The 25,542-nt window shown below is 34.5% G+C and overlaps 1 protein-coding gene and 1 long non-coding RNA gene across 3 annotated transcripts; both read right to left on the bottom strand.

Moving 5' to 3' along the window:
• Positions 1 to 5,417: 5,417 nt before the first annotated feature.
• On the bottom strand, positions 5,418 to 6,970 carry LOC136202282 (uncharacterized). The gene is made up of 2 exons (XR_010674397.1): positions 6,880 to 6,970; positions 5,418 to 5,578 (listed from the first exon to the last, which is right to left on the bottom strand). It is a non-coding gene; the product is annotated as an uncharacterized lncRNA (long non-coding RNA).
• Positions 6,971 to 10,797: 3,827 nt separating this feature from the next.
• Positions 10,798 to 18,271, bottom strand: LOC136202921 (3beta-hydroxysteroid-dehydrogenase/decarboxylase). 2 transcript variants are annotated; one of them, XM_065993915.1, is made up of 13 exons: positions 18,128 to 18,271; positions 17,723 to 17,970; positions 17,536 to 17,625; positions 17,303 to 17,436; positions 17,036 to 17,206; positions 16,194 to 16,319; positions 14,928 to 15,007; positions 14,471 to 14,669; positions 13,943 to 14,048; positions 13,068 to 13,242; positions 12,246 to 12,402; positions 11,921 to 11,987; positions 10,798 to 11,508 (listed from the first exon to the last, which is right to left on the bottom strand). In XM_065993915.1, the coding sequence occupies exons 2-13, from the start codon at positions 17,952 to 17,954 to the stop codon at positions 11,363 to 11,365; spliced, it is 1,683 nt and encodes a 560-aa protein (XP_065849987.1). In that variant the 5' UTR covers positions 17,955 to 17,970; positions 18,128 to 18,271; the 3' UTR covers positions 10,798 to 11,362. The 2 variants fall into 2 exon arrangements, with proteins under 2 accessions (XP_065849987.1, XP_065849986.1); XM_065993914.1 differs by having other exon boundaries at positions 17,723 to 18,221.
• Between the last annotated feature and the right edge of the window lie 7,271 nt (positions 18,272 to 25,542).

Genomic DNA, 25,542 nt, shown 5'->3' with positions numbered 1-25,542 from the left:
TACTTGTTAATATTCATGAGATTTTTGTTTTGTTAAAAGGTCAGCTAATAAAGTAGCATATTGTTTAGTGAGTGTTGTTTTATCTATGACTATGCCTATAGTTTAGCATTCTAAGCCCGCTTCTATAAGTGCGCAAATGCATGGTGATGTTTCGTTCCAGCAGTAATATTATATGCTTTTTTTATAGAAAAAAAACACTTTAATTTAGCTATTTTGTGACTTGAGCACTCTTAATTACTGAATTAAACAATTCACAGTTTGGCTTTGGAGATTTAATAAATATCGGGACTAATACATAACTTCACACTTTAATGTGATTAAAATTTGTCATTTTGCATCATAAATTTTCTGATTACATATCTTATCTTGACTTGATTTAAATTATAAATCTAACACATCTCATTTTTATTTATAAATTTATACTAATTTTATTTTTGACTTTCTTGGATGGACCAATTTCTATAATCGGATTTCATTCATTCAATATATATTCAACAGTAGTAAATGTAAGTTTATTAAATCTATAGTATGTTTTCAATCTCCACCTTAGAATTCTAATAAGGTTAAATCTAACGGTGAATGACCAAATACGAAATATTATTATTATTATTATTATTATTATTACATTAATATGTAATTGGAGGAGCAAAGCATGGTAACCTATAAATTTACACCTACACAATGTTTGTCTTGGTGCACAAATAATGTTAATGCGGCCAATTCATCCCATCCTATGTGTATGAAAATCCTTTTCTTGATGCATGGAAACGTCAATGATGAAGCTGCTAAATCTTGGTTATATACATCCTTGTCCGTTGAGGTATTTTCTGCTGTTCATAATCAAACTACATCAAGGAGTATTTGGCTTGCTCTTGAAAGAGATTTTCGCATTGTTCCTTCAAACAAAAAATTGCAACTCCCAATTGAAATTCAAGATTTAAAAAAAAGGATATGTCATTTGGAGAATATCTACGAAAAGTTAAGGTGTTGCAGATGAACTTGACACCTCAAGTAGTGTTGTAAATCCTAGCCAGTTTAATACGGCTATCTTTAAAAATATTGGGAAGTATCATGCTCCAATTACAACTTTGAGTGTCCGTCGGGCCCTTTTGTTGAGTTTCATGAACTTTATACTCTCCTCATATCCCAAGAAGTTCTTCTGAAAAGTTCTCAAGCAACACTAATAGCTAATGTGGCTACCACGTAGCCCAATCAGCATCTCAACTCCACTTCAAAGAAACGTGAAGTTGGCATAATTGTCCTAACTATAATCCAATTTAGGATACTATAATTAGAAAAAAATGTTTATTTTTTATATTCGTTTTGATTTATTATATAATTATTAATTATTAAAAGGCAATTATCTTTTTATCTAACTAACCAATAGATAAGGGGTATGTTAGGAATAGAATGGACAAAGTCGGTGACTTAGACGCAATAAAATTTAAAACATTTCTAATTCTGATTCCATGGATCCCGTTATATTCATTAAATAATAACAGTTAATCTAATCAAGAAGGTTTATTGCGTTTACCTTTTGAAATGCTCAAACTTTAAATCTTTCAAACTAGTATCAACTTTGAGAAAACGTCCATGAGTAGAACATCTCCAATATTGATCCACATGAACAAAAAACGAAAAATAGTGTCAATAAAACCCTAAATATTTCGACAAAGTTAAAGTGTTTGGTGTGTTATTTTTGTCTCACAAAAGAAAGCACAAAAATCCTAGAATTCTAACTATGTTGGACGAAATTCTCATTGCCACAATATGGTATTTATATTGTTTCCAGACTTCCTATATAAATCCCCTAACCCAACTAAGAATTGTATCCTCCTAGCAAATGTAATTCCTTTTACTATATGTTATCTTTGCTTTCGAGAAATCTTCTAGATCTTTCTTCCACTAGCCTGAGATAAGAGCAACAAACGGCCAGAGAGGGGCTAGTATCCAACAAACCTGCTCCAGTGCCTAAGTTAGCAGGAGTTGTAGAATGATTGAAGATATTCAAAATATTGATGTTAATTGTATAATTCACGTACCTTGTCTAGTTTATAAACATTTCCTATTTATAGTGGTTACTAATGGTATTCTTTGTCATTTTAAGAATGTGCCCTAGTGAGTCATATGACATGTGTCAGCTTTCGGTTAGTTCTAGCATGCTCAACTCTGACGTTGTCAGGTAGTGTACCCTGTTATATTGCACACGCTCTGCCAGGTGGTTGGTTTGCATTGGACCTGCGACCTTCGAACCTCTGGTGTTAGGCTGTGCATGTTGCTCTTTGTCCCATGTCCTTCACGTAATTGTCTTCCTTCATCCAACAGTTTCTCTTTTAAGACCGTACTACTACACTGATGGATGGTAGGGATCCGCCCACGTGTTCAAACGGTTTCATTCGTATCATATGGGAATATTGTCTTCTTAGATCAGATGGTTAATGTGTATCCTCTGGATTAAGGGATGGCATTGATCCATGTGTCCAAGCTATTTCCATTGAATATTCCTTAATGTATTATATGCCCCCCCCCCCATTCGTTTCTTGTGCTCTTTAGGGTTTAGTATCCCGAGGGGAAATTCCTTTAGCTTTTATGAACCGTTTATCTAGGCAAGACATTGAGATTATATTTCTACACATAGTGGGAAATGAATTTAAGTGGTTTCCGTACATTTCTCCTTTCTTCTTGGTCGGATACCAGATGTCCTTATAATTTACTCTATTTTCTATCCACACCAATACTTCTTTCTAGATATGTTAAGAGGAGTGAAAGATGGTTAAGCTTCGTTCTATTTCTTTATCGTGTCAGCACGAGCCCCTTCCCGTGGGTCTCATAGTTTTCAATCTATGTTATCTATTGGATCTCATCTGGCTCTATGAATTTCTTGGTTCTACCCCTCCGCTTGGTTAGACCTTTAGGTATGTGCAAAACCATATATATCTATAATTGAATGTTCATAGTGTTGGAAATAATAGCCTTTATCGTAGTGTTGGAATATAGTTCGCGGACATCTAGACAAACCTTATTCGACCGCGCATGATAAGGCATGGGAGATTTGTTTGGATTCTGCTTCAATGTAAAGAGAGTTCGACGCACAATGGCTAGCAGAATCTGAGTCATGAACTTGGCAAAAAATAGTTATTTTAACTACTTCCAACTGTGTATGTATCCAGTTTCCACCCTTTTAGACCAGTATCTGGCAGGTCATGTTAAGGTCGTTATTAGGAAAAACCTCACATGGGAAAGAAATATTTAATTTGGATAAATAAATTGATAACAAAATCAAATAAGAACAATAAAATAAATAACACAGAGATTTATATGGTTCAGCAGTGTACCTACTCCATGTGTGAATGAGACCAAAAATTATTCCACTATAGAACTGAAAGTGGTAAAAAAGAATGGAGAAAATAACACTCAAAATCCTTAACCTGAATACATCCAAAACCTCACAATTCTCTATTGGAGAATGTCACACAAATTAGTAATTGAGTGTCGGTTGCTTGAATGCCAAAAACTTATGCCAATGCATGTTATTTATAGGAAAAATGTGGAACGTGAATGGAGGAAAAAATCATGTGTGAACAAAAGAAAAGAAAATAGACTAATGTGAATTTTGATAAATTTAGTTGGTGTTCAAATTTCAACATGGTTTGAATGTTGATTTCAAATCATTCATACATTCGTGGAGAAGGATTTGTAAAAGAGACATTTGTTTTCTCTAGCTAAATCCATTTTATCTTGTATATTCGGACATGAGTGGAAGGATCTCCTTCTAAATGTATATGGTCATATTAAGCTACCTAAATTGCTAGCCAAGCAGTTGTGTCACACCCGACCCTAAATGACCTCAAGCGGCATCGGGCGTGAAATGGAAAGATAATAATCAATATGAACTTGGCAAAAAATAGTTATTTTAACTACTTCCAACTGTGTATGTATCCAGTTTCCACCCTTTTAGACCAGTATCTGGCAGGTCATGTTAAGGTCGTTATTAGGAAAAACCTCACATGGGAAAGAAATATTTAATTTGGATAAATAAATTGATAACAAAATCAAATAAGAACAATAAAATAAATAACACAGAGATTTATATGGTTCAGCAGTGTACCTACTCCATGTGTGAATGAGACCAAAAATTATTCCACTATAGAACTGAAAGTGGTAAAAAAGAATGGAGAAAATAACACTCAAAATCCTTAACCTGAATACATCCAAAACCTCACAATTCTCTATTGGAGAATGTCACACAAATTAGTAATTGAGTGTCGGTTGCTTGAATGCCAAAAACTTATGCCAATGCATGTTATTTATAGGAAAAATGTGGAACGTGAATGGAGGAAAAAATCATGTGTGAACAAAAGAAAAGAAAATAGACTAATGTGAATTTTGATAAATTTAGTTGGTGTTCAAATTTCAACATGGTTTGAATGTTGATTTCAAATCATTCATACATTCGTGGAGAAGGATTTGTAAAAGAGACATTTGTTTTCTCTAGCTAAATCCATTTTATCTTGTATATTCGGACATGAGTGGAAGGATCTCCTTCTAAATGTATATGGTCATATTAAGCTACCTAAATTGCTAGCCAAGCAGTTGTGTCACACCCGACCCTAAATGACCTCAAGCGGCATCGGGCGTGAAATGGAAAGATAATAATCAATATGAACTTGGCAAAAAATAGTTATTTTAACTACTTCCAACTGTGTATGTATCCAGTTTCCACCCTTTTAGACCAGTATCTGGCAGGTCATGTTAAGGTCGTTATTAGGAAAAACCTCACATGGGAAAGAAATATTTAATTTGGATAAATAAATTGATAACAAAATCAAATAAGAACAATAAAATAAATAACACAGAGATTTATATGGTTCAGCAGTGTACCTACTCCATGTGTGAATGAGACCAAAAATTATTCCACTATAGAACTGAAAGTGGTAAAAAAGAATGGAGAAAATAACACTCAAAATCCTTAACCTGAATACATCCAAAACCTCACAATTCTCTATTGGAGAATGTCACACAAATTAGTAATTGAGTGTCGGTTGCTTGAATGCCAAAAACTTATGCCAATGCATGTTATTTATAGGAAAAATGTGGAACGTGAATGGAGGAAAAAATCATGTGTGAACAAAAGAAAAGAAAATAGACTAATGTGAATTTTGATAAATTTAGTTGGTGTTCAAATTTCAACATGGTTTGAATGTTGATTTCAAATCATTCATACATTCGTGGAGAAGGATTTGTAAAAGAGACCTTTGTTTTCTCTAGCTAAGTCCATTTTATCTTGTATATTCGGACATGAGTGGAAGGATCTCCTTCTAAATGTATATGGTCATATTAAGCTACCTAAATTGCTAGCCAAGCAGTTGTGTCACACCCGACCCTAAATGACCTCAAGCGGCATCGGGCGTGAAATGGAAAGATAATAATCAATACTTAGGAGTCTCCAATTTATCCACATATCATTATATTACAATTGCAATACCAAAGTTCTAACCATAATGCTAACAATAAGCAGCCAACTTCCAAACCTCGCCTAATCGGTCGGGAACCTTCTCTATATCCTGTACTGTCTCACCTAAAAACATTAAAACATATAAAAACGTGAGACAAAAATCTCAGTAAGAAACTATCAGCCATAAAAACCAACTTTATTTAACATAGCTACATATATACGTTTATAAAGGGATTTAATCAAAACCTTATAAAATATACTCAAAACTTAAGTTTATAATATAATCACCAAAACCTTATAAAATATACTCAAAACTTAAGTTCATAAAATCAAAGTTGTATATGTATCCATCCTCGAATTCCACCCGTGTAGATCATAACATCAATCATAACAATATCGAGATATCTCATTTATATCTCGTTCCTTGCCTAACAGTTAGGACTACCAGCCGTGCACTCTGGCCATACCGCCATTAGGTATGGTCTTAAAATACAACTCATACCCCGGGCAATCCTAGATGGACAAAACCATTAAATCTTTCGAAATACCACAACTCATAAAAATCATATATGGATTTCAATCCAAAATAATAACAACAATAACCGCAATAGATTTCTCAATCCAAAACCAAAACATCTATGTATATATATTAAATCAACCAAATGAAGCCTTAAATCAACATAATCAAGTAAAATTTAAAATTCACATAAAAGCATAGTCAATGACTTCATTTGAACCAGAATTTCACAATAAAAAGCAAAATCGTAAAAAACCTCAATTTTACAAAATACCCGTAGAAACCCTGAAATATCAATTTTTGTAAATCCTTTGATTATATATATATTTATATACATCAAACTCAAAATATAGTTGATAGGTACTTACTTTGGCTACTAATTGAAAACCACAAACCCGTTCAATTCGCCTCTAAACTCTGTCTAAGCCATTTCCCTCCAAACACTACCGAAACTCAAAAACTCTTCGACTAGAACTTAGATCTATATATAAAGATGCTATGGTTCCAATTTCGAATGATTCGGACGGTCGAAATTCCGTAAATCAAAGAAACGGTGGAGAAACGGTCGAAGAACGACGAAGAGGCAAAAGGAAACAAAAGAAACAGAAAACAAAACAAAACAAAAAGAAAGAAGATGGTGGAACTCTGGCGAATTTGGATTTATATTCCAAATTCGTCAAATATCATATTTGATCCTTTATTTTTTTATAATCTTTTAAAATTATACTAAACTTTTAATTTACACCTAAAACTATCAAATTAACTCCAAACTTTTCCTATAGCACCAAATTAACCGCACATACCCAATAATTATCCGATATACTAATATCAAAATATAAATTTTAGAAATTTAATCACGTACGTGACAAGTTGCCTCGGAATATGCTAAGAGAATGGATAATCTAACCTCGTTAGCATGCGTTGGTAGGTCAGAACTTCATAATCTTCAAAGATGCCTTGGACTATTTGTGTGAGATCTGAAGGAGCTCAAAATTGAGTATCTACCCCTTGTTGTAGTGTCAGACCCCTCATGTACTCAAATCCATGATAATACTGATCAGATGCATAATTGGCATCCGAAGGATTCAATGGTCGGTTAGCATGCATGATGGATTCCTTGCAAGTGGACTGAGTGAGTGGAGGCCCAAATATCGTAGAGAATGTAGGGACACTCGGTGACCTATTCCTTACACCATGTCTACAAAAAGAAGGACCAGTAGATAAAGCCAACGAAGATACCAAACCTAGGGTAACGAACAACCTGTGATTTATTTATGGATTTTCGAGAAATGTCACTTCTCCTTCTAGTGTGTAGAATACTTCCTCTATACTGGTTTTGCTGATTTGTGCCACGTTTTTCACTCTGTAATAGTGAGGCCATCCCAGTGATAAGGATAGATTGGACATTGGAATCCTCAGGACCGAGAAATCATATGATCATGTTGACAAGTCAGTCATTTATTTCATGAGGTCGAGGGTAAGAAGCACCCCGTTACAAATGTACTAGGATTTTGAGATGTTAGAGGGATGATGAAAGCTTCGTTTTTATTATTTTCAGTGTTAGGTGTTTCATCCACTCGCTTTCATGACCCTGATGGATCTATGATGATTTTTTCGGATCCACAATCATCGCATCAATGATAACTTAGGAGAATTTTTTTCTTAAAAGGTTTACTTCAAGGAAGATATGGATAGAAGGTTGCTTCCAAATCCTACAAGACATATACAAAGGAGTTGGTCGGGTCCTAGTGCAGGATTCTCCGATGCTCAAGTTAGGATTGTGATATCAAAAGAGCAAGTATTGCTAAAAGAATAGAAAGAGAATGAAAGAGTTGGGAAGTTAGAAGTCAAATACTTTTTCAAAAGATTAAGGGCCCGTTTGTTTTACCTACTGTTTGTTGTTGCTGTTTGCTGTTACGGTTTGCTGTTGATGTTTGTTGTTGCTGTTACGGTTTGCTGTTTGCTGTTGGAAAAAGCTGTTTTTCCAAAAAGCAGAGATTCTCTGCTTTTGTAAAAAGCTGCTTTTCGGGTGTAAAAGGCAAACAAGAGATCACTAACCAAACACCTAATGCTGCTTTTCAATTGTAAAAGGCAAACAGGAGATCACTAACCAAATACCTAAAACTCTTCCATTTGAAATGAAAAGGCAAAAGGAGCCTGAAAATGAGCAACCAAACACCCCCTAAGACCCTTTAAATATGAGTGAGATTCTTAGTCTGGATAGAAAAAAAAATATTGATTCTTATCTAATTGGAAAAAGATCCTTTTTAAGACAACGCTCGATAAAAATAGAAGAATAACGCTTTTGCTCTTTAAACTTGCAACACCTTGGAAAAAATTATACGTCTATGTTAGAGTGTGGTAAATAAAATAAAAAAGAATCTTATTAGTATATGTCTAGACGGAATCTCAATCGCTATCTCAATATATATTTTCTTCTCAAGACATTAATTTACATGTACCACAATAATATACAAAATGTACTAATTTTAAATTTATAAATAAGTATATACCCTAAAAATATTAAATTAGATAATTAAAAAAAAAACTAAAAAACCTTAGCTGGAAAATTCAGTACCTACGAATTCCAAATTGTAGCTATGCCATTAGTAGTATTATATTTATTAGACATTATTATCAGAAATGAAAAAAATGAATGAGGAAAAGTGGAAATAAAGAGAGGCATATGGAGAAGAAGCAATGCATAGGATAGGTGAGTCACCTCCATGTTATTAAAATAAAATGGCCATTCACTTCCTACATTCTATAATAGTTGACTTTAATAGTTAATACAGTACTAGGGAAAGGAAATAAGTGTGAAATGAAATTCCATTAATCTCACTATCATCATTTGTATGGTCAATTCATCATATACACTAAAACTCACTATCACCACTTTCATCACCAACAACAACTCAAACTATCATTTTTTTTTTTTAATTTCATTTGAAATTAACTCACTTCCACTCAAAGTATTCATAATTAAGCTACATTTACATGATTTATAAAACTTCTACTTTTTTTTTTAGGAATAAAACTTCTGCTTTTAATAAATTGGTTTACTAACTTAACTCTTCAACTTGTGTCTATCAATTAGGACCAATCAAATAGTGCAAAAAAAAAATGTAACACATAGATATGACGGATGAGGTGGCATGTGCATACTATAGAAAAAAAATGCGTCAATTCGTTTTATATGTCACTCATCTGTCAAAGACGATAGATCAACGATTTTATTTACAGAATGTCTAAATAAGCTAATTATACGTCAACTATAAGTGTGTGATAAGTTATTTTAAAAATTCAGGGTACCAATAAGTAAAATTTGTCAGGTTTAAAGATCACGGGCTATTCATTTTTTGGATTTTGCATGACTTGTTTCAAGAAAGGTACTATTTGAAGGAAAAAATCAAATATACATTAATTGATGACCAACTCTCATTTATAAAAGATAATAAAGATAAATTAGTACGTAGCTATGATATGGAATAGTTTTCATTATATGCCCTACCTAATTTAAGAAATAATGTATATATTTATTCATGAATTAATATAGATGGCAACAGTCATGATCCAAACATGTGAGAGATGAGTTCTTTATATACCTACCCTTAATTCATTGAAGGATATTATTAACTACTGATTATTGTATATGTAGCATGGAATATGACAGATGTCCAACTGATATCAAAATATTCATTTTTTTATTCGATATTGTTATTTGTACAGTTGAATTGAAACTAAAAAAAATTGATGCATTGTAAAAAATTTCGAAAAATATGACTGAAAAAGAGAATTTTATTTTCATTTATTGGTATTTAGTTTTTGGATTTGATTTGGCCTCCTAGAAAACTTACTAGTCAACTTCCAGAAAGCAATAAAGCAATGGCAGTCACCTGCCCAAAACAAAAGAAATTAAAAGTGTATAATATATAGTATCGAGGCTTCTAAGTTCAATTTTTGGAATTCTAAACAAGAAACTAAATAAAAGAATTATTACTTGAATCAAAAAAAAGGAAAAAAAAAGAATTATTATCTATTTAAAAACTTCCCTACAATTGAAAAAAAAAATCAAGAGCTTTTTCATGGCCCATAACAATACCATAAAGCTTACTACTTTCTCAAATAATTCAGTACACTTAAAAATAAGGCTATAATCAAATCAAGCCGAGGTTTAATCTGCTCATCCTCAACTCGCTAGAACTCATTTGCAGCCCTACTTATAAACTTGTAAAATACAATTCAGTACTCCCATAAACTTGTAAAACATAATGTTATTGACACCTCGATTTGTAACATTTGATTTTAAACGATTTCATGCTTATAGTTTATCTATAAATGTTTTGTGATTATTTTAAAGGGTTGAAAAGTTGCCAATGATAACAACTTGAAAAATTGAGTAGTTCCTGTTTTATGATATATAATAGGGATTGTGTTAAGATGTGAGAAAAAAAAATTAGATTTCTTGAAAAAGAACCATCATATTAGGTCTAGTATAAAATTTGGAAAACCATTAAACAAATGGTCCAGTAGAAGTTATTTTCTGAAATGACTGGGTTCTATTTTGTGCACCTTACCAAGATGCTATGCTGTCTTTAACTCAACTCTTTGCATAAAGAAAATAAGAAATTTTATGATTTCTTTGTAATAAATGAAATAAAAGTCTTGAAACCCAATAATGCAAAGATCCTATATAAATACTTATCAAATACAGCAGAACTCTATTGAAACAACACAGAATAAAATAAACAAGAAATAGACGAACAAAATAATATGATAGTGGTTTTAGGAAAATAACATCATCTTAGAAAATATTCCTGTCATAAATGCATTTAAGTTCAGATATAATTGCGGTTGCCTAATTATACGCCTAGAAAACTTCCATAAAACTGGCAACAATGAAACAAGAGTTCCAATTGTAGATGAGAGATTACCATATACAAAACATAAAGTACATTTCATAGAGTATTAAAACACGTAACGAAATTTGGTAAAGGCTACAAAGGAATAGATTCCTAGATAATAACTTTCATGTAAAAAACTGGATCACTCGAGCCTATACTTGGAATCACGATTGAAGTTCACTTTCCACTGTAATTGAAGCGAGATGGTAAATAATCCCAAAAGAAGCTAGCAGTTGGAAAAGTAATTGAGGGTAAAAAAAATCAATCTCACCATTCAAGTTAGTAAAACAAACAATCGATCACTAATTTTTGCACAAGGGATCTTGTATAGCTTGGTAGACCTGGGTTGCATAAAAGCAATATCCATCCCCTTTTTCACAAAAGTGCCATCTCATTTCAAGTAATGATGCAATCGTTAAAAGGGCTCCAACAAACCTGGAAGGACAGCAGATGCTTTGTTAACAAAAATACTTGAGCCACCACTTCTTAGTCGTTCTTCTTGGCACCAATTACTTTTTTGGATATTTTAGATTTCAATTTGCACCCATAAGAAAGAGCTTCTGAAAACATTGCATCGATAGCTTCTTCTTTTAACTCGTACACAGAGAACGCAATGAAAGCAACTGGAAGTCCTGCAATTATAGGCGTAACACCACAACCACAATGTGACTTCAGTAACAGAAGTAAAAGCGTCATAGAATAAGAAGATAGGAAAGCGACACTCAGATCGAAATGGAAATAAGCTCATCCCAGTGGAGGAAACAGAACTCTCGTGACTTTTTCAGTTAGAATCACGGATGCTTACTGTTCTGAAATAGAACGGTGAAAAGTTCACAGTATCGAAGTTTTAACTTGTCTATAACAATACAATGTCCCTGAGTTCAGTGTGTATGCAATTGTACTAAGTAATATCCCAGAAGGCAGCAACTCTGACTGTGATGCATGCATATAACTGTGTATGCATGGAAGAAGATGCACAGGCATGGGTGTGGACATAAATCTGCACAGGAGTTAAATGGGAGTTAAGCGAGAGAGTGTGGATACCTATGACAAATAAACTCTGAAGTGAAATGGCTCCAAGGAAGCTCAGAATCGACAGCAACAGAATAACCTGTTTGATTACAACAGAGGAAGTTAGATAAAACACCAGATAAAGTTCAAAAGCAAGACTGCTACATTCTTTGTTTACAACGGTTCAAGCAATTTCACAGCACACTGAAAAATTGAAAGCAAATGTTTACTTGGCTGTTTAATTACTTATATGATGTAGCTTAACAATGTCCCTTTTTCATGTTGAAGTTGTTCAAGGTTTCATTGCAGCAAAAGAATTTATATAAATACAAGAAGATTGTTACAAAGAGGTAAAAACCTTAAAGAACAGCATCCAGTCCTTCCCCTTGCAAAGAGATTTTAAAGCGTGTACAGCATCATTCCATGATGAAGCCATTGAAACGGCATATCGGTGAGACCTCTCTTCTGACAAATGAAATTGTGAATCGGGAATTTTTTCAATTGTATACCCAAATCTGCATCAAAAGAATACCTGAATTAGACACTTCGATAACAGCTTTCAGCACTTAAAATTAATATATTAAGTACTTATTGATCATTAGCTTGTTTGATAACACCACTTACAAATTTCAGTTAAGTCAAAGTGCACTTATTCTGGTAAGTCAAAATATTTAACTTAAGATTTTAAGTTGAACATTATCAACTAATATTTGTATTCGGTACTTATTTTTTTAGCACTTAATTTTAAGTTTTATCAAACACCACCTTAGTTTCTACAACTCTGTCATAACATCAGAAGTTTCACAACTACGAGAACTTTCAAAACCAATGAGATAGTTCACCAAATGTAGCTCAATAAGAAAAAGTGATCTAGAACAGCCATGAGGGCAGAGAGGAGTTGTTTTTATTTTGAGGATAAAGTTCTTCAAATTGTGACCACATTTACAAATGTGCACCTCCAATTCCAGCTAAGCTAAGCGTTATATGCTAAGAAAATGAATAGTAATTCCTTTCAAGAAAGACAAGCTGCATAGGAGCACAAGTGTAACACATCTCAACTTATCCCAATGATTGGATCAAGTAAAATCAACCTTGATTTGCAGATGTATATTATTTACTCTCATAACAGAAAGTAATTATCACATTGATTTTGACAAATGAGTTAGACGCAAGCACATACATTCTATCTGGCAAATTTCCATGGATGAACAGGAATGCTGATGCCAGCAGTAGAATCTTTGCCAATGCAGTAATGATGGTAGATTGAGATGCAACCAAGTTGCAGTAAATTGCCATTAGAATTAACAAGGTCAGGAGTGTCTGCTTTTTATCCTTCCAAAGCAGCATGTCCGCAACTGCAAATGACAGCAGCAGCATATGAGTTACCTCTAACAAATAACATTGAATCGCTTTTTGCATTCCAACCCCGTGTGCATGAATAATCTCAAATAGCATTAAAACATATGATCTTAACACAAATGCACCAAGAATCCAAGGAAGAGAAGAGTCTTTTTTTTTTTTGCAACAATGCACAAATACTACATGTCTGCCTATAAAAGAAGTACCAAGAAAGTTCATTGAAAAAGGTATGCACATTGTTGGCATATTACAGATCAAACAATAACAGGATTCTTCATAACAATATCTTAAAATAACGTGGCAGGGTATCCTAATTCCCAACTATCTTAAAAGCCAACAGTAAACTTGTTGTACTAACTTTAAGCAAGAAACAAAATCCTGAACCATGTAGTTTTACCATTTTCAGGCTCCAAGTTAAAACCCTCAATTGTTTCAACTTCCAGATCACTTATTATAAGGAAAATCCACGTGGAGGTCAGCCAGTAACTTCAGCATTTCTCGAGTTCAATATTGTATATTTGATTTCATGTTTCACTGTACGCTAACTATGACCACAGTATCAGATAAAAGAAGGTTTTAATGGACACGAAAAATGTGAGAAGAAGATAATTTTGAGTCTGATGTAGCACTTCTCAGTTATTGAATAACATAAACACATAGTGATAGGTGATTTTACTAGAAAGGGAATACTCGTACCCCTTCCACCTCCAAGCCATCTATAGGCCTTAGATGGTCCTTCTCTTTTACGTTGTTTATCAGCCCTCAAGTGTGAAAATGATTCAATAGTCCTTTTCAAACCTTCCTGTAGAGAATTCAAAAGATCACAATTCACTGTTAAGCAACCAATCTAAGATTTCTGTAAGCCATTATTGGTTCATGCACGCATACTGATGTGCTTGGACTTATGTTCATGAAAGCATTGGTCACTGACTCACTGTTAATCAACTGACCTAATATACCTTAATGCCTGATAGTTTCACTTCATGCCTATGATTTAAGAAATGAAAGTACGTTAGATTTTGCTGCAGAACTGTGTAATCTGGACATTATGAATTGGAAGGCCTATATCCAATAGAAGCCAATTTATAGAGAAGGTGTGCAACTCGTATAGCAAATGGACGTTCAATAAGACATATTTGAAAGAGAGGAAATTGTCCACAAGTTTATCAAACAAGAACAAATTCATACACATGACATCATGCAGAAAACAAAATTTTGACTAACCTCAAGTGATACTATGGGAGAATAGCCGAGCCGATCCTTTGCTTTTGAACAATTAAAAGATCTGCTACACGAGAGAAGTCTAATTCTTGAAGGTATCAATTGTGGAACCTTCATTCCATATGGTCCCAATAGCTTATATATCTGTTCCACCACATGTGCAACTGGCATCACAGCAAAAGCTGGTACCTTTATCCTTGGCCTGTAAACTACATTGGTTCAGCAACAGTAATGCAAAATAGATCATATGCATCTACGGAACAGAAGCAAGAAGACTTTTCCATGAAAATATCCCAGGACAATAATCATTATCTAATAAAAAAATTATTAATGCAACTGCATCATTTGGGAAAGGGCAGGGCAGGACTCAACTTACATACATATTTTCTAAAAGGAAAGAGAGATTTATGGACACTTCAGTTTTAACAATCCACTTAAGGAAGAAAGAAGAACTACCAACCTCTCATAGCCAAGATCCCCTAAAATACGCGATGTGAAGTCCCAGAACTTCATAGGCTCCATGTTTGTTATAAAATATGCCTGCAAATTCAAATGCCTCTAAGCCAAAAATACTCTATTTATTCCAGTTTCGATGCAATATATCATTCTCAAAACAAGAGTTGCCATGATGTGGACAATAAGTTAAGGATGAGCCAAACATCAGGATCTTTCTTTTCCGCATGCATTTTTAAGCATGTTAAAGTCATTCAATAATCGATCAACAACCTCGAAACCTTCAAAATCTTACAATTATTACTAACAAGCATCTCTTACAAATTTTGGAATCCAGATTGGCGTGATGCAAGTGGCATAGACTCTTCTCAAATGATGACTTAAGAAAGGGAAGCATAAAGGTTTAATAATTTATAGCTTAATGTATCATCATCAATCTCTGAAATAATATTACAAAAATGATACAATTTGAATGAACAGCAACGGACCTCAAATCCTTTCAAATGGCTTGGAATGAAGCTCAGCATATCAACTTACTATCAAATTGAAGAATTTTGGGAGAATTAGGCCATTGCCACTTCTAAGTTCTAACAATGAAAAATGAAGTCCCAGACACCTTTACATTAAGGATCAAATGCTGTTCTATTTGATCATCTTCTTGCATGTATTCAGATTTAACAAACCTTCTAGGTGACTCCTTTATTTTAGCCCCACTTTGCCACAAAATTTTGATCATATTGATCTGTTGGTCCAAAGTACAGAGTTCCTATCAGATATTAGCCACTGTGGACAAAGGCATTGATAAAGCCCTTATTAATCATTTATATTAAAAAATTAATGAAACCAAGGTTGTCTCCACAATAACTCAACCTACGTGTCTGTGCCACTAATAACATTAACGAAGGCATCTCCAAGCAACAAAACAAGGATTCATGTTAACTACACTCTTAAACTAAAAAATATCTAATTTGATGCGGATAGAACAAACCAAGTTCACAGCACTTCAATGCGTAAGTTTATGCCAACAAATATAGGTAATTAATTCAGAAAGGGCAAAGGTAAAATGGAATGAGGAAATTCAAATTTGACATTTTTGTTTTAAACTACTTAAAATGAAGACTATAACATTGATAAATAAGTAAAGTTGGTAGTGAACAACTTTTTCTTTCTTGAGAATCCACAAAAAAAAAAAAAAATTGTAATTCAAGATTAAATTGCTAACAGAGAATAATTATCAAAACTGAAACACAAATGAAACAGAAAAGGGTGGTACCTGCCCAGCAGCATTCTCTGCAACCTCCCCTCCTGATGCTAGAGCTCTTTCAGCACATATATGGGCATGTGCCACATTTTCAACATATGTGAAATCATAAATATTTTCCCCATTACCAATTATGAACTGTTCAATCATAAACCCAAAAGAAAATTGCAAAACTTAGGCAAACAAAAGAAACAAGCTGTAAATGCACAATAGTAAGGAGAAGAAGAAATGAAAAAGAATAATAATAATAATAATAAAGACATAAGTGCAACATTTCAAATATCATGAGTTGACCCATTCCAAAAGAGTAGAGATTACAGTCTGATGAGCATAGAATTTACAGTCTATAAAAAATTCCACTTATAAATTAGAGGTATCCAAAAAAATTGCAATCAAAAGAACTTCGTTGCATCTAAACAGAGACTACAGAAAACTAGACTTGTAAAATCTCCTCGGCTTCTCAAACTCTGGAGACATCTTTTCTTTTTCTTTTTTTAATTATGAATCTCTTTTGTTTTTAAGCAGCATTCAGATCCTCTTCTGTGTTAAATTAGAGTATGGAACATTTTATATTTGGATCACAAGTTCTAGCAATCTAGCAATTCCAAAGTAAATACAGCTCTCGCTTTTGTCCATAAAGTACAAGTGAAAATTTATTGTTTAAGCTTTCCATTGATCAGTTTTTTCCAATTTCCTATGTTTGAGAGTATTGAAACAATCAGAAAAGAGATCCTTAAGTTAAGATTCAGCTAGAGATCTTGAATTATGCACTCCTGATTCTACATGGCCAAATCACATCACATATTGTCACAACAGTCCCATCAACTGTGTTGAAATCACATAAGAGTATTTACCTTGGATTTTCCAGCCTTTGCTGCAGCTACGAGAGATGGAACAAACAACCTATCACCAGGCCCAAATATGCTGCTAGGACGTAGACTACAAGTTAGGAGTCCATCAGTGCCATTTGCCTTAATGACCGCAGCCTCGCCTTCAGATTTAGTTGCTGTATATGAATCAAGTGGCTGAAACAGTTGAAGGGAATGACTTATCTCCATCTCGGGATTCTATCAAATCCCACGTTAAAATAACACATGAACAAGTATATATCAAGTCAATACCTTAGCGGGATACGGCAAGGATTCATCTCCATTTAAAATTCCACGCTTCCCATCAAAAACAACACTAGCAGAGCTTGTATAGACAAGCCTCTTCACCTTTGACTGGATACAGGCAGCAATAACATTCTTCGTCCCTGTAAATTATGATTAAAGAGTAGCATAAAAGAAAATTAAATTATTAGAAGTTCGCAATTAGAATAATCTTTCAAATTGAAAAAACAAAACAAATGTACCTTGCACATTAACTGAATAGTGGAGCTGGTAGTTATTAACAGAAGAATTAGGAGCCGCCATGTGAAAAACAACTTGAGCTCCTTCAATGACTGTAAAAGTAAAAAAAAGTATAAGAATCGAGCTCTGCAATCAATTTCCAGTTCAAAGTCAATTGGAGCGGATAGTAATGAAAAGTAGATATCGGACCTCTGAGAACTTGAGCACTGTCGCGGAGATCCGCGGAAACATATTTGGCGCGACCAGATTTCAAGGCTTCAGCAAGGGATCCGCCTTCCTCCTCCGTGCTAAGCTGAATAGTAGGCTCCAAATCAGCTATCCTAACTAAGAACATATTGCTCCGAACCAGCAATTCCACCAAATGCCTGGCCGCGAAGCCCCTCCCTCCGGTGACGACGCACCACCTCTCCCCCAGCGACATATTCTCGATTCTACGACTAAAGAAGAAAGTAGATCAAATTCAAGAGTTCCAAGTGGAGCAGCATACAATGGAGATGAAAATTTGTAGCTAAACAGTGAGTGCAGCTCCGAGAGCGATCTGATAGCTAGTTTTGTTTGTAATTGGATTGGGCGTTGGTAGGCTGATGGTATTACCTGGCAATGGTGGCGTGTATCGCTGTCGTCAACTGCCTTTAGACGAGATGTGCTTTATTTAGATTGTAGCCGCAGCCTGGTGTAGTGTAAGTGACCCTACATCAGCGCGATCATAAATTGTGTGAGTGGGGAGAATGTAACGGACAGCTAGGGTATGTTTGTTTTTTGAGGTTTTTTTTTTTTTTTTTTTTTTTTTGAAAGTAACATAAGTTCAAAGTGTATAGAAACTATTTATTTGTTTCGAGGTGAGATGTAAAGTAGATATGGTAAAGGATGGATTAAGAGAATCAGAAGTGCAGTAAAACCTATTAAAAATAAATTATTAATTATTAATTTATAAAGTGATAGTCTAGGATGATCCGATACATTTGGAACCAGTAGGGATGGCAATGGATAGTGTACCCGTGGGTACCCGGTACTACCCGACCCTAATGGGACTACTCGTACCCTGTATAAAAGGATATGGGATCAAAATAATTACCCGTTAGGGTAATGGGACGAGTATGATACCTCCAGGGTACTCGTTACCCGTCATAACTCTTTTATATATTAAAAAATTTATTGTTTTTTAAATGTAATATTTGAGATTTTAAGCCCCAACCTTTTGTTTTTCAATCATTGAGACCACTAAGCTACTTATTCTTATTGATTAAAGTTTAATTTGTTCAATTTTTAGATAAATGATTTATTAAATTTATACTTTGTTAAATTTGTAATATTTTTTATTTTATTTATTGATTCTTAACGGGTAAGGGCTACCCGTGGATACCCGTGAATTAAATGGGAAGGGTATGGGATGCAAAAATATACCCGTTAGGATAATGGGACGGGTACGGGTAATTAAAAAATAAACGGGTAAGGGTTTGGGATTGGCACTACCCGCGGGTACCCTACCCGTTGCCATCCCTATGAACCAGTCACAAAAAAAGGAAACAATTATAGTATCAATCACTCTTTACAATTTTTTATTACAATTTGACAAGGGTACATTAGAACTTTTGAATGCACGGAGAATAGTTAAGAATAAAATCCAACTAGATTTAAATTTCAAGAAAAAATAAAATACTATAGAGCCATATTTTGCTAAATTATCCTAAGTATATATCTATATATACTTGCATATGTATTTGAGAAATTATTAATTTATAGAGATAATAAAACAATGTATTTATAAAAGGTTATTCCAGAAAATTATTATCTTATTAATTTATTAAAATTTATCATTTTTTGAACCGGATCAAGTCGGGAACAGAAGAAATTATTATTTTAAAGATATTATTAATTTATCGAGTATTGATTTATGAATGTTTTACTGTATCTCTAAAAGGTTCCTAGTTCATTTTTTAAAAGTAATATAAACAATTGATTAATGATTTGACTTTTAATGATTTAATAAGTGACTAAAACATATCACTTCCAACAATGCTGATTATATTCACTTTTTATTCATTATTTATTATTAAATTAGTAAGTATTGTTATATTTACCAATAGTAAGAGAGTGGACTAAAAATGTCTCGTAAATGCTTTAAATTGGTTTTTTTTTTTAATTACCCCACCTTTTTACAATATTTTTAAAAATCAGAATATGATAGTAATATATATATATATATATATATATATATATAATATAATAGTAATAATAATAATAACAATAATAAACACTAATGATGGAGTTTTTTTTTTTTTTTGGTAAGAAAGGAAAGGAAAAAAAACAAAACCAACAAAAAACCTACACCGGGATCAGTCTAGGAAGGCTGACCCCAATCCTATCCTCTATGAGAGAAGGCAAAAGAAAAGAAGGAGGAACAGAGAGGGTAGAAACACCTAACATTCTCCCATGCCCAGCAGCTGCTAAGCGATCCGCCACGCGGTTTTGCTCCCTAAAAATATGGGAGAAATTAAGATACTCAAAGGCAGGACGAAGCCTCAAAATAGCTTTGATGAGATTCTGGCTCTTCAGACAAACAGCCTGGCTATCTGAAATCCTGTTAATAGCCTCCAGATTATCAGATTCCACCGAGAGCTTTTTAACACCCATGCGAATGACGAGTTTAATACCTGACAAGATACCCCAGAGCTCCGCAGAAAAGGAGGAGCCCGTCCCCAAGTTATGGGTAAACCCCGCCATCCAATTGCCACCAGCATCCCGAAGAACTCCTCCAGCAGCAATTCTGCCATTGCTAAGGCAGGAGCCATCAGTATTCAACTTAGCAAACCCTTCTCTAGGCTTACTCCAGCCAACTAGCAGGATCTCTTTATCCGGGGAGGGGCGAACAAGGGAATCTCTTTCAAAGCTTTGAGTAATAACAAAGAGCTTCTTCGAGAAGAAAAACAGTAAATCAGGAATAAGGACAGCCTTACCCGCAAATAATTCTTCATTCCTCCACTTCCAGATTTGGTGACAAGTAATAGCAAAGAGGATGGCACCGTGCTCCATGTTGGCCAGCAAGTTCCCCTTGGCTCCTTGAGAGAACCAGTCCCTTTCAGAAAAGGCCATGAAGGAAGGGAGGATGTGATGAGGGAGGATCCCTTCCCAGATCTTCTTACTATTTGGGCAATCCCTCAAGGCATGGCACAAGGTTTCCACATTGCCTCTGCATCTACTACAGGCACTAGACTCAGTCAAGTGCCTTCTGTGCCTATCCGCATTCGTAAGGAGCCTGTCTTTGATACCCAGCCAAAGGAAGCTCCTGATACGGTAAGGGATCTTGAGGGACCATATGGACTTCCAAATCTTCAAGGGAGGATCAGCCCTATTAGGGGTAAAAGCTTTCATAGGCCGATTTACTAATGATGGAGTTGATGTCACTTTCTTATTTTTAATGATTAAAAATTTAATATAATAATTTTAATTATCCGTACATATCATTTAACTAAAAGTTAAAGTTAATTTGTCAATTTAACTCTATTTTTACTGATTAAAAATATAATATAGTAATTTTAATTATCTATGCATATCAGTGAACTAAAAATTAAAGTTTATTTATCAATTTAATTTTTCACTCAAAATTTAAATTCATATCTCAACTTAACCACTACAATGTACCTCATAACGAAATAAAAAAAGAATGTTAAAATCTAAAAACTAAACCATAAAATTACAAAAAAAAACGTTTATATGATCTGATAAAGTACTAGATTTAAGGAAAAATTACTAGGATCTCATCTATCTGTCCCATCTCATTCTTAAGTTGAGAAAATTTTCTCCTATTTGCTTTGAACACAAAAAATCTTTAAGCATTTTGCCTCATCCCCCTCTACGTTGGTCCATTTTCTGTTCATAGTCAGCTATCCTATTCCATCACTTCAATTGGTTAATAATTTCATGAATTTGAAGCGCATGTTTGCGCAAGAAAGGGGACCAAAAACAATAAATTAAAAACAAAAATAAAATGCAGCCATCATATACTCTAAATAATAAACGGAACTCAGATGATCTAACCGTCATGCCAATCTAAAAAAGAAGGAACTTGAAAGTAGCAGAGAAACATAAATACCAATATGTATCACAAAACCTATGAGTGAAGAATTAAAATAGAAAAAATAAAAAAAATGTAGCCATGCATCATCGAGAAGTCAAGACGCAATCTCTGCTGAAAATAGTAGTACCGTGAAAGGGAAAAATGAATAATTGAGGGGGAAAATAACTAAGATTACACGATTCAGTTTTCAAACCTCAATGAAGAACTTTTTTCCGACAACAGTATATACAGACATAAATTAAGGGTAAAGAAAATTTCTAACCCGAACAACAATGTACAAATTTTAAAAAAATAAACTCACTAGAGCCAGTTACGTCGCTACAATGCTTTCGACTAAGCTCACCAACACTGATAGAAAAAAAGAGAACGAAAAAACCTCAGAAACAAAGCCAAATTCATTAAAAGTAAAACAAATACAAAAAAGAAACTATCAAAACCCATGCCAAAAAAGAAAATAAAATAAAAAATAAATTTACCAAAGAGAAGAGAAAATCCATGTTCCATGTAATATCAGATAACCAAAGAACAACGTAGAAGGAATAGGAATGATCGTGAAACAGATATCAGGAGAGAGAAGAGGATGCGAGATTACTTTATCTGATATGAAACCTCAGTGTTAATCCTACGTCGTTTTGAGAGGGTTGGCTATGATAATTGTAAATGTATAAAGACAAAATTGTCAAAGGAAATTTTGCAATTGAAATCTGAATCAATTTTAATTTACTGTTCATTTAACTATTCTCTTTTAATTATATAGAATAATATTGCTATAAATAGAGATAAAGTTTAAAATTGTAAAAATTTGATTGATTCGGTAACCGAACCGAAAATATCAGTTCAGTGTACTATCAGTTTATGTTTTTTTTATTTAAATCGATTCAGTTTTTTTAATAATTCAGTAGTCGGTTTTACAGCGATGCATAGCCCTACGTGCCACCATCGTTGTTTCTTTGTTTTTTTCGTTTCAAAATAAAAAAAAAACTAATAAAATAAAATAAGTAGTCACAAGAAATTTCATATTTTTATGAGAAAGCATTCTTAATCGGCTTGAACAACAGCCCCCATAGAAGCATCAACAGGAAAAGCAGTTCAGCAATATGATGGAGGCCAAAAAAAAATAATAAGGAATTGGCTCCGAACGGTACGACCGGGGCAGCCTGCCTAGCAAAGCCAAGTGTGGAAAGACTACCTAAAGCTAAGACTCCTTTTCGGTTGCTGCTCATAGTCTTGACTAAAGGAGGGCTCTGAATGTCTAGAGAAGTTTTGAAAAAAGACTAGTACAGTACGGATGGAGGCTTTCGCAACCAAGGGTTCTGGAAGAGGTAACACAAAGTAGATGTGTTGCCGGTCTGGATAGATGATAGATACCGGACCTTGTCTTTAAGCCAGCAACCAGAGCAGTCTTCTTATCAGAGCATAGACTAGCCACGGAGCTAGTCAATTGTGGTCGTCCTCAGTCAAGATCATGTACCCATCTTCCTATACTATACATTCCTTCTCAGTCTATGGATAGCTATCTCTCTAGACCAGTTGCGGAACCGAGATCGAGATCTAGGAGGACGACGTCGAATTCTTCTTCTGTAGCTCATCAACTACAGGAATCTTCAACCTTCTCCTTCAAGGACTTCCTTTCCACCCGCAGGAGAAGGTATAATCCATCAAATTGATTCACGAAGACAGTCAATTTCAATATGCTAGTGAAGCAAATCATTCTCATTTCCAGACAAAGAAGACGTGATCCCCTTTTCCAAAGGGACAAGCATTAAATCACCCTACGCAGAAGACTCTTCAATCTGCGGGTGGTAAACTCACTAATGTCTCTTGCCTCTTGTGGACCTTCCTTCACTTATTATATTCAATTAAAACCAAGCCTCCTTTTCTTTTACCTCGTAACCTGCCTCTTATCCTTGTCTTTAACCTCTACACCTTGTCTTTTCGCCTACCTGTAGGAACGGAAGCGGCTTATAGTTCCAATCGTGGGTACGTACTTGTCTCCCTACTGCTATCGACTTATCGATATTGTCTAAAGCCCGGTGGGAAGGTTATTTATTCGGTTTTCAAGAAGCTTTCACTATCCGTTGAAGAAATATTTCCGGGCAGTCAACAAGTCTTTATTGTCGAGTGGACGAAAGGGAAGAAATCTAGTAAAGGTTTTGTTTTAGAAAGAAAATGATTCTAATAAGCTTTCAAATAGCCTTCCATCTCAGTAAAGCATGTTCGCAATTCGGGAAGGTATACTCAGTAGGGAAGCAGAGTCGGTTTGTTAGCGCCTTCCGGAGTTTTATAGCTAGTCTTCTCTCCGTCCCGATTGCCGCCAGTCAGTAGGTAACTACATTCAATAGGAGAAACGAAAAGAAGGATCAATGCCCGTAGTAGTCCCTTTTTAGCATAATTTTTCCTTTTCTTTCAGCAGCCTCCAATTGTAGGCCAGCTGTAAGCCCACTTCTTATCTCAACAATGAAATGACATCTCGAAATCCCTAGTGTATATACCCATTTTGTCCGGAGTAAATTCTCTTTTTTCTTACAATTTTATAATTCTAATCAATTTATTTTGTAAATGTTTTCATTGTAAATATTTGCTCAGTACATTGATATTAGTTGAAAATTAGTAATTATGCAAAAAAGGGGGTGAAATTATATTGATAACCCTTATAATTCCTTATAATTGATTAAATGTTTATGTTATAAAGATTTAATCAATTAACTATGGTGTTCATTGTTAATTGGAAGAATGATTTTTTTTTTAGTTAAATATGGATTTTATTTTTATACAATTGTCTAGCTATAAAATACTAACCATTGTTATGTTGTAAACCCTTAGTTAAGGGGTTAATTTAATAGTAATAAAACCACCATGCTAATTATCATTTACATTATTTTTTTTTGTAGGATAGGAAAGAAAAACAAACAAAACAAAAAACGCTCAACCCGGGATCAGCCTAGGAAAACTGACCCCCACCACAACCTCCAAGATCATAGAAGAGATGAAAGCCGGAGGAGAAGAAAGGATAGATAGACCCAACATTCTAGAATGCCCTTCCACCGCAAGACGGTCCACTACGCGATTTTGCTCCCTATAAATATGAGCAAAGCTAATAGAATCAAAGGATGAGCCAATCCTTCTAATGCCTTTGATTAAGTTAAGGCTATTTAGACAAATAGCATTGCCCTCAGAAATCATTTTAATCGCTTCTAGGTTGTCTGACTCCACAAGAAGCTTTTTCACTCCTAGATTCTTTGCTACCTTCAGGCCGGAGAAAATCCCCCAAAGTTCTGCAGAAAAGAACGAGCCCATACCCAAATTCTGAGAGAATCCAGAAACCCATCTGCCACCATCATCTCTAAGAACTCCTCCTGCGGTAATTCTGCCGTCTCTAAGACAAGAACCATTAGTGTTGAGCTTAACCATACCTACACTCGGCCTACACCAGCCTAAAAGATGGACCTCCTTCCTTTGAGACACCCTAGCCAAGGGATCTTCAACAAAGCTCTCAACCAGAGTACTAATCTTTTTTTAGAAGAAATCAAAGATGTTTGGCTGAGAAACCACTTTTCCTCCAAAAATCTCCTCATTCCTCCATCTCCAAATCTGATGGCAAACCACCACAAATAAAAGAACACCCTGATTCAGATCAGGCAGAAGAGTCCATTTAATCCCATCTACAAACCAATTATTCTCTGAGTGGGCTAAAAAAGAAGAGAGCACCTCCCTAGGAAGAATATTCCTCCAAACCTCTTTACTTTTCTCACAGTCCCTGAGAGCATGGCACAACGTCTCTTCATACCCTCTGCATCTGCAGCAAGCTCCAGACTCCACTAGATGCCTCCTTTTTCTATCCGAATTAGTAAGCAACCTATTCCTAGCCCCAAGCCAAAGGAAACTTCTAATACGGTACGGCACTTTTAAGGCCCAAATCGTCTTCAACACC

Source organism: Euphorbia lathyris, chromosome 8, assembly GCF_963576675.1.
Source record: "Euphorbia lathyris chromosome 8, ddEupLath1.1, whole genome shotgun sequence".
Taxonomy (NCBI): domain Eukaryota; kingdom Viridiplantae; phylum Streptophyta; class Magnoliopsida; order Malpighiales; family Euphorbiaceae; genus Euphorbia; species Euphorbia lathyris.
This window is presented reverse-complemented; position numbering and strand designations above follow the sequence as displayed.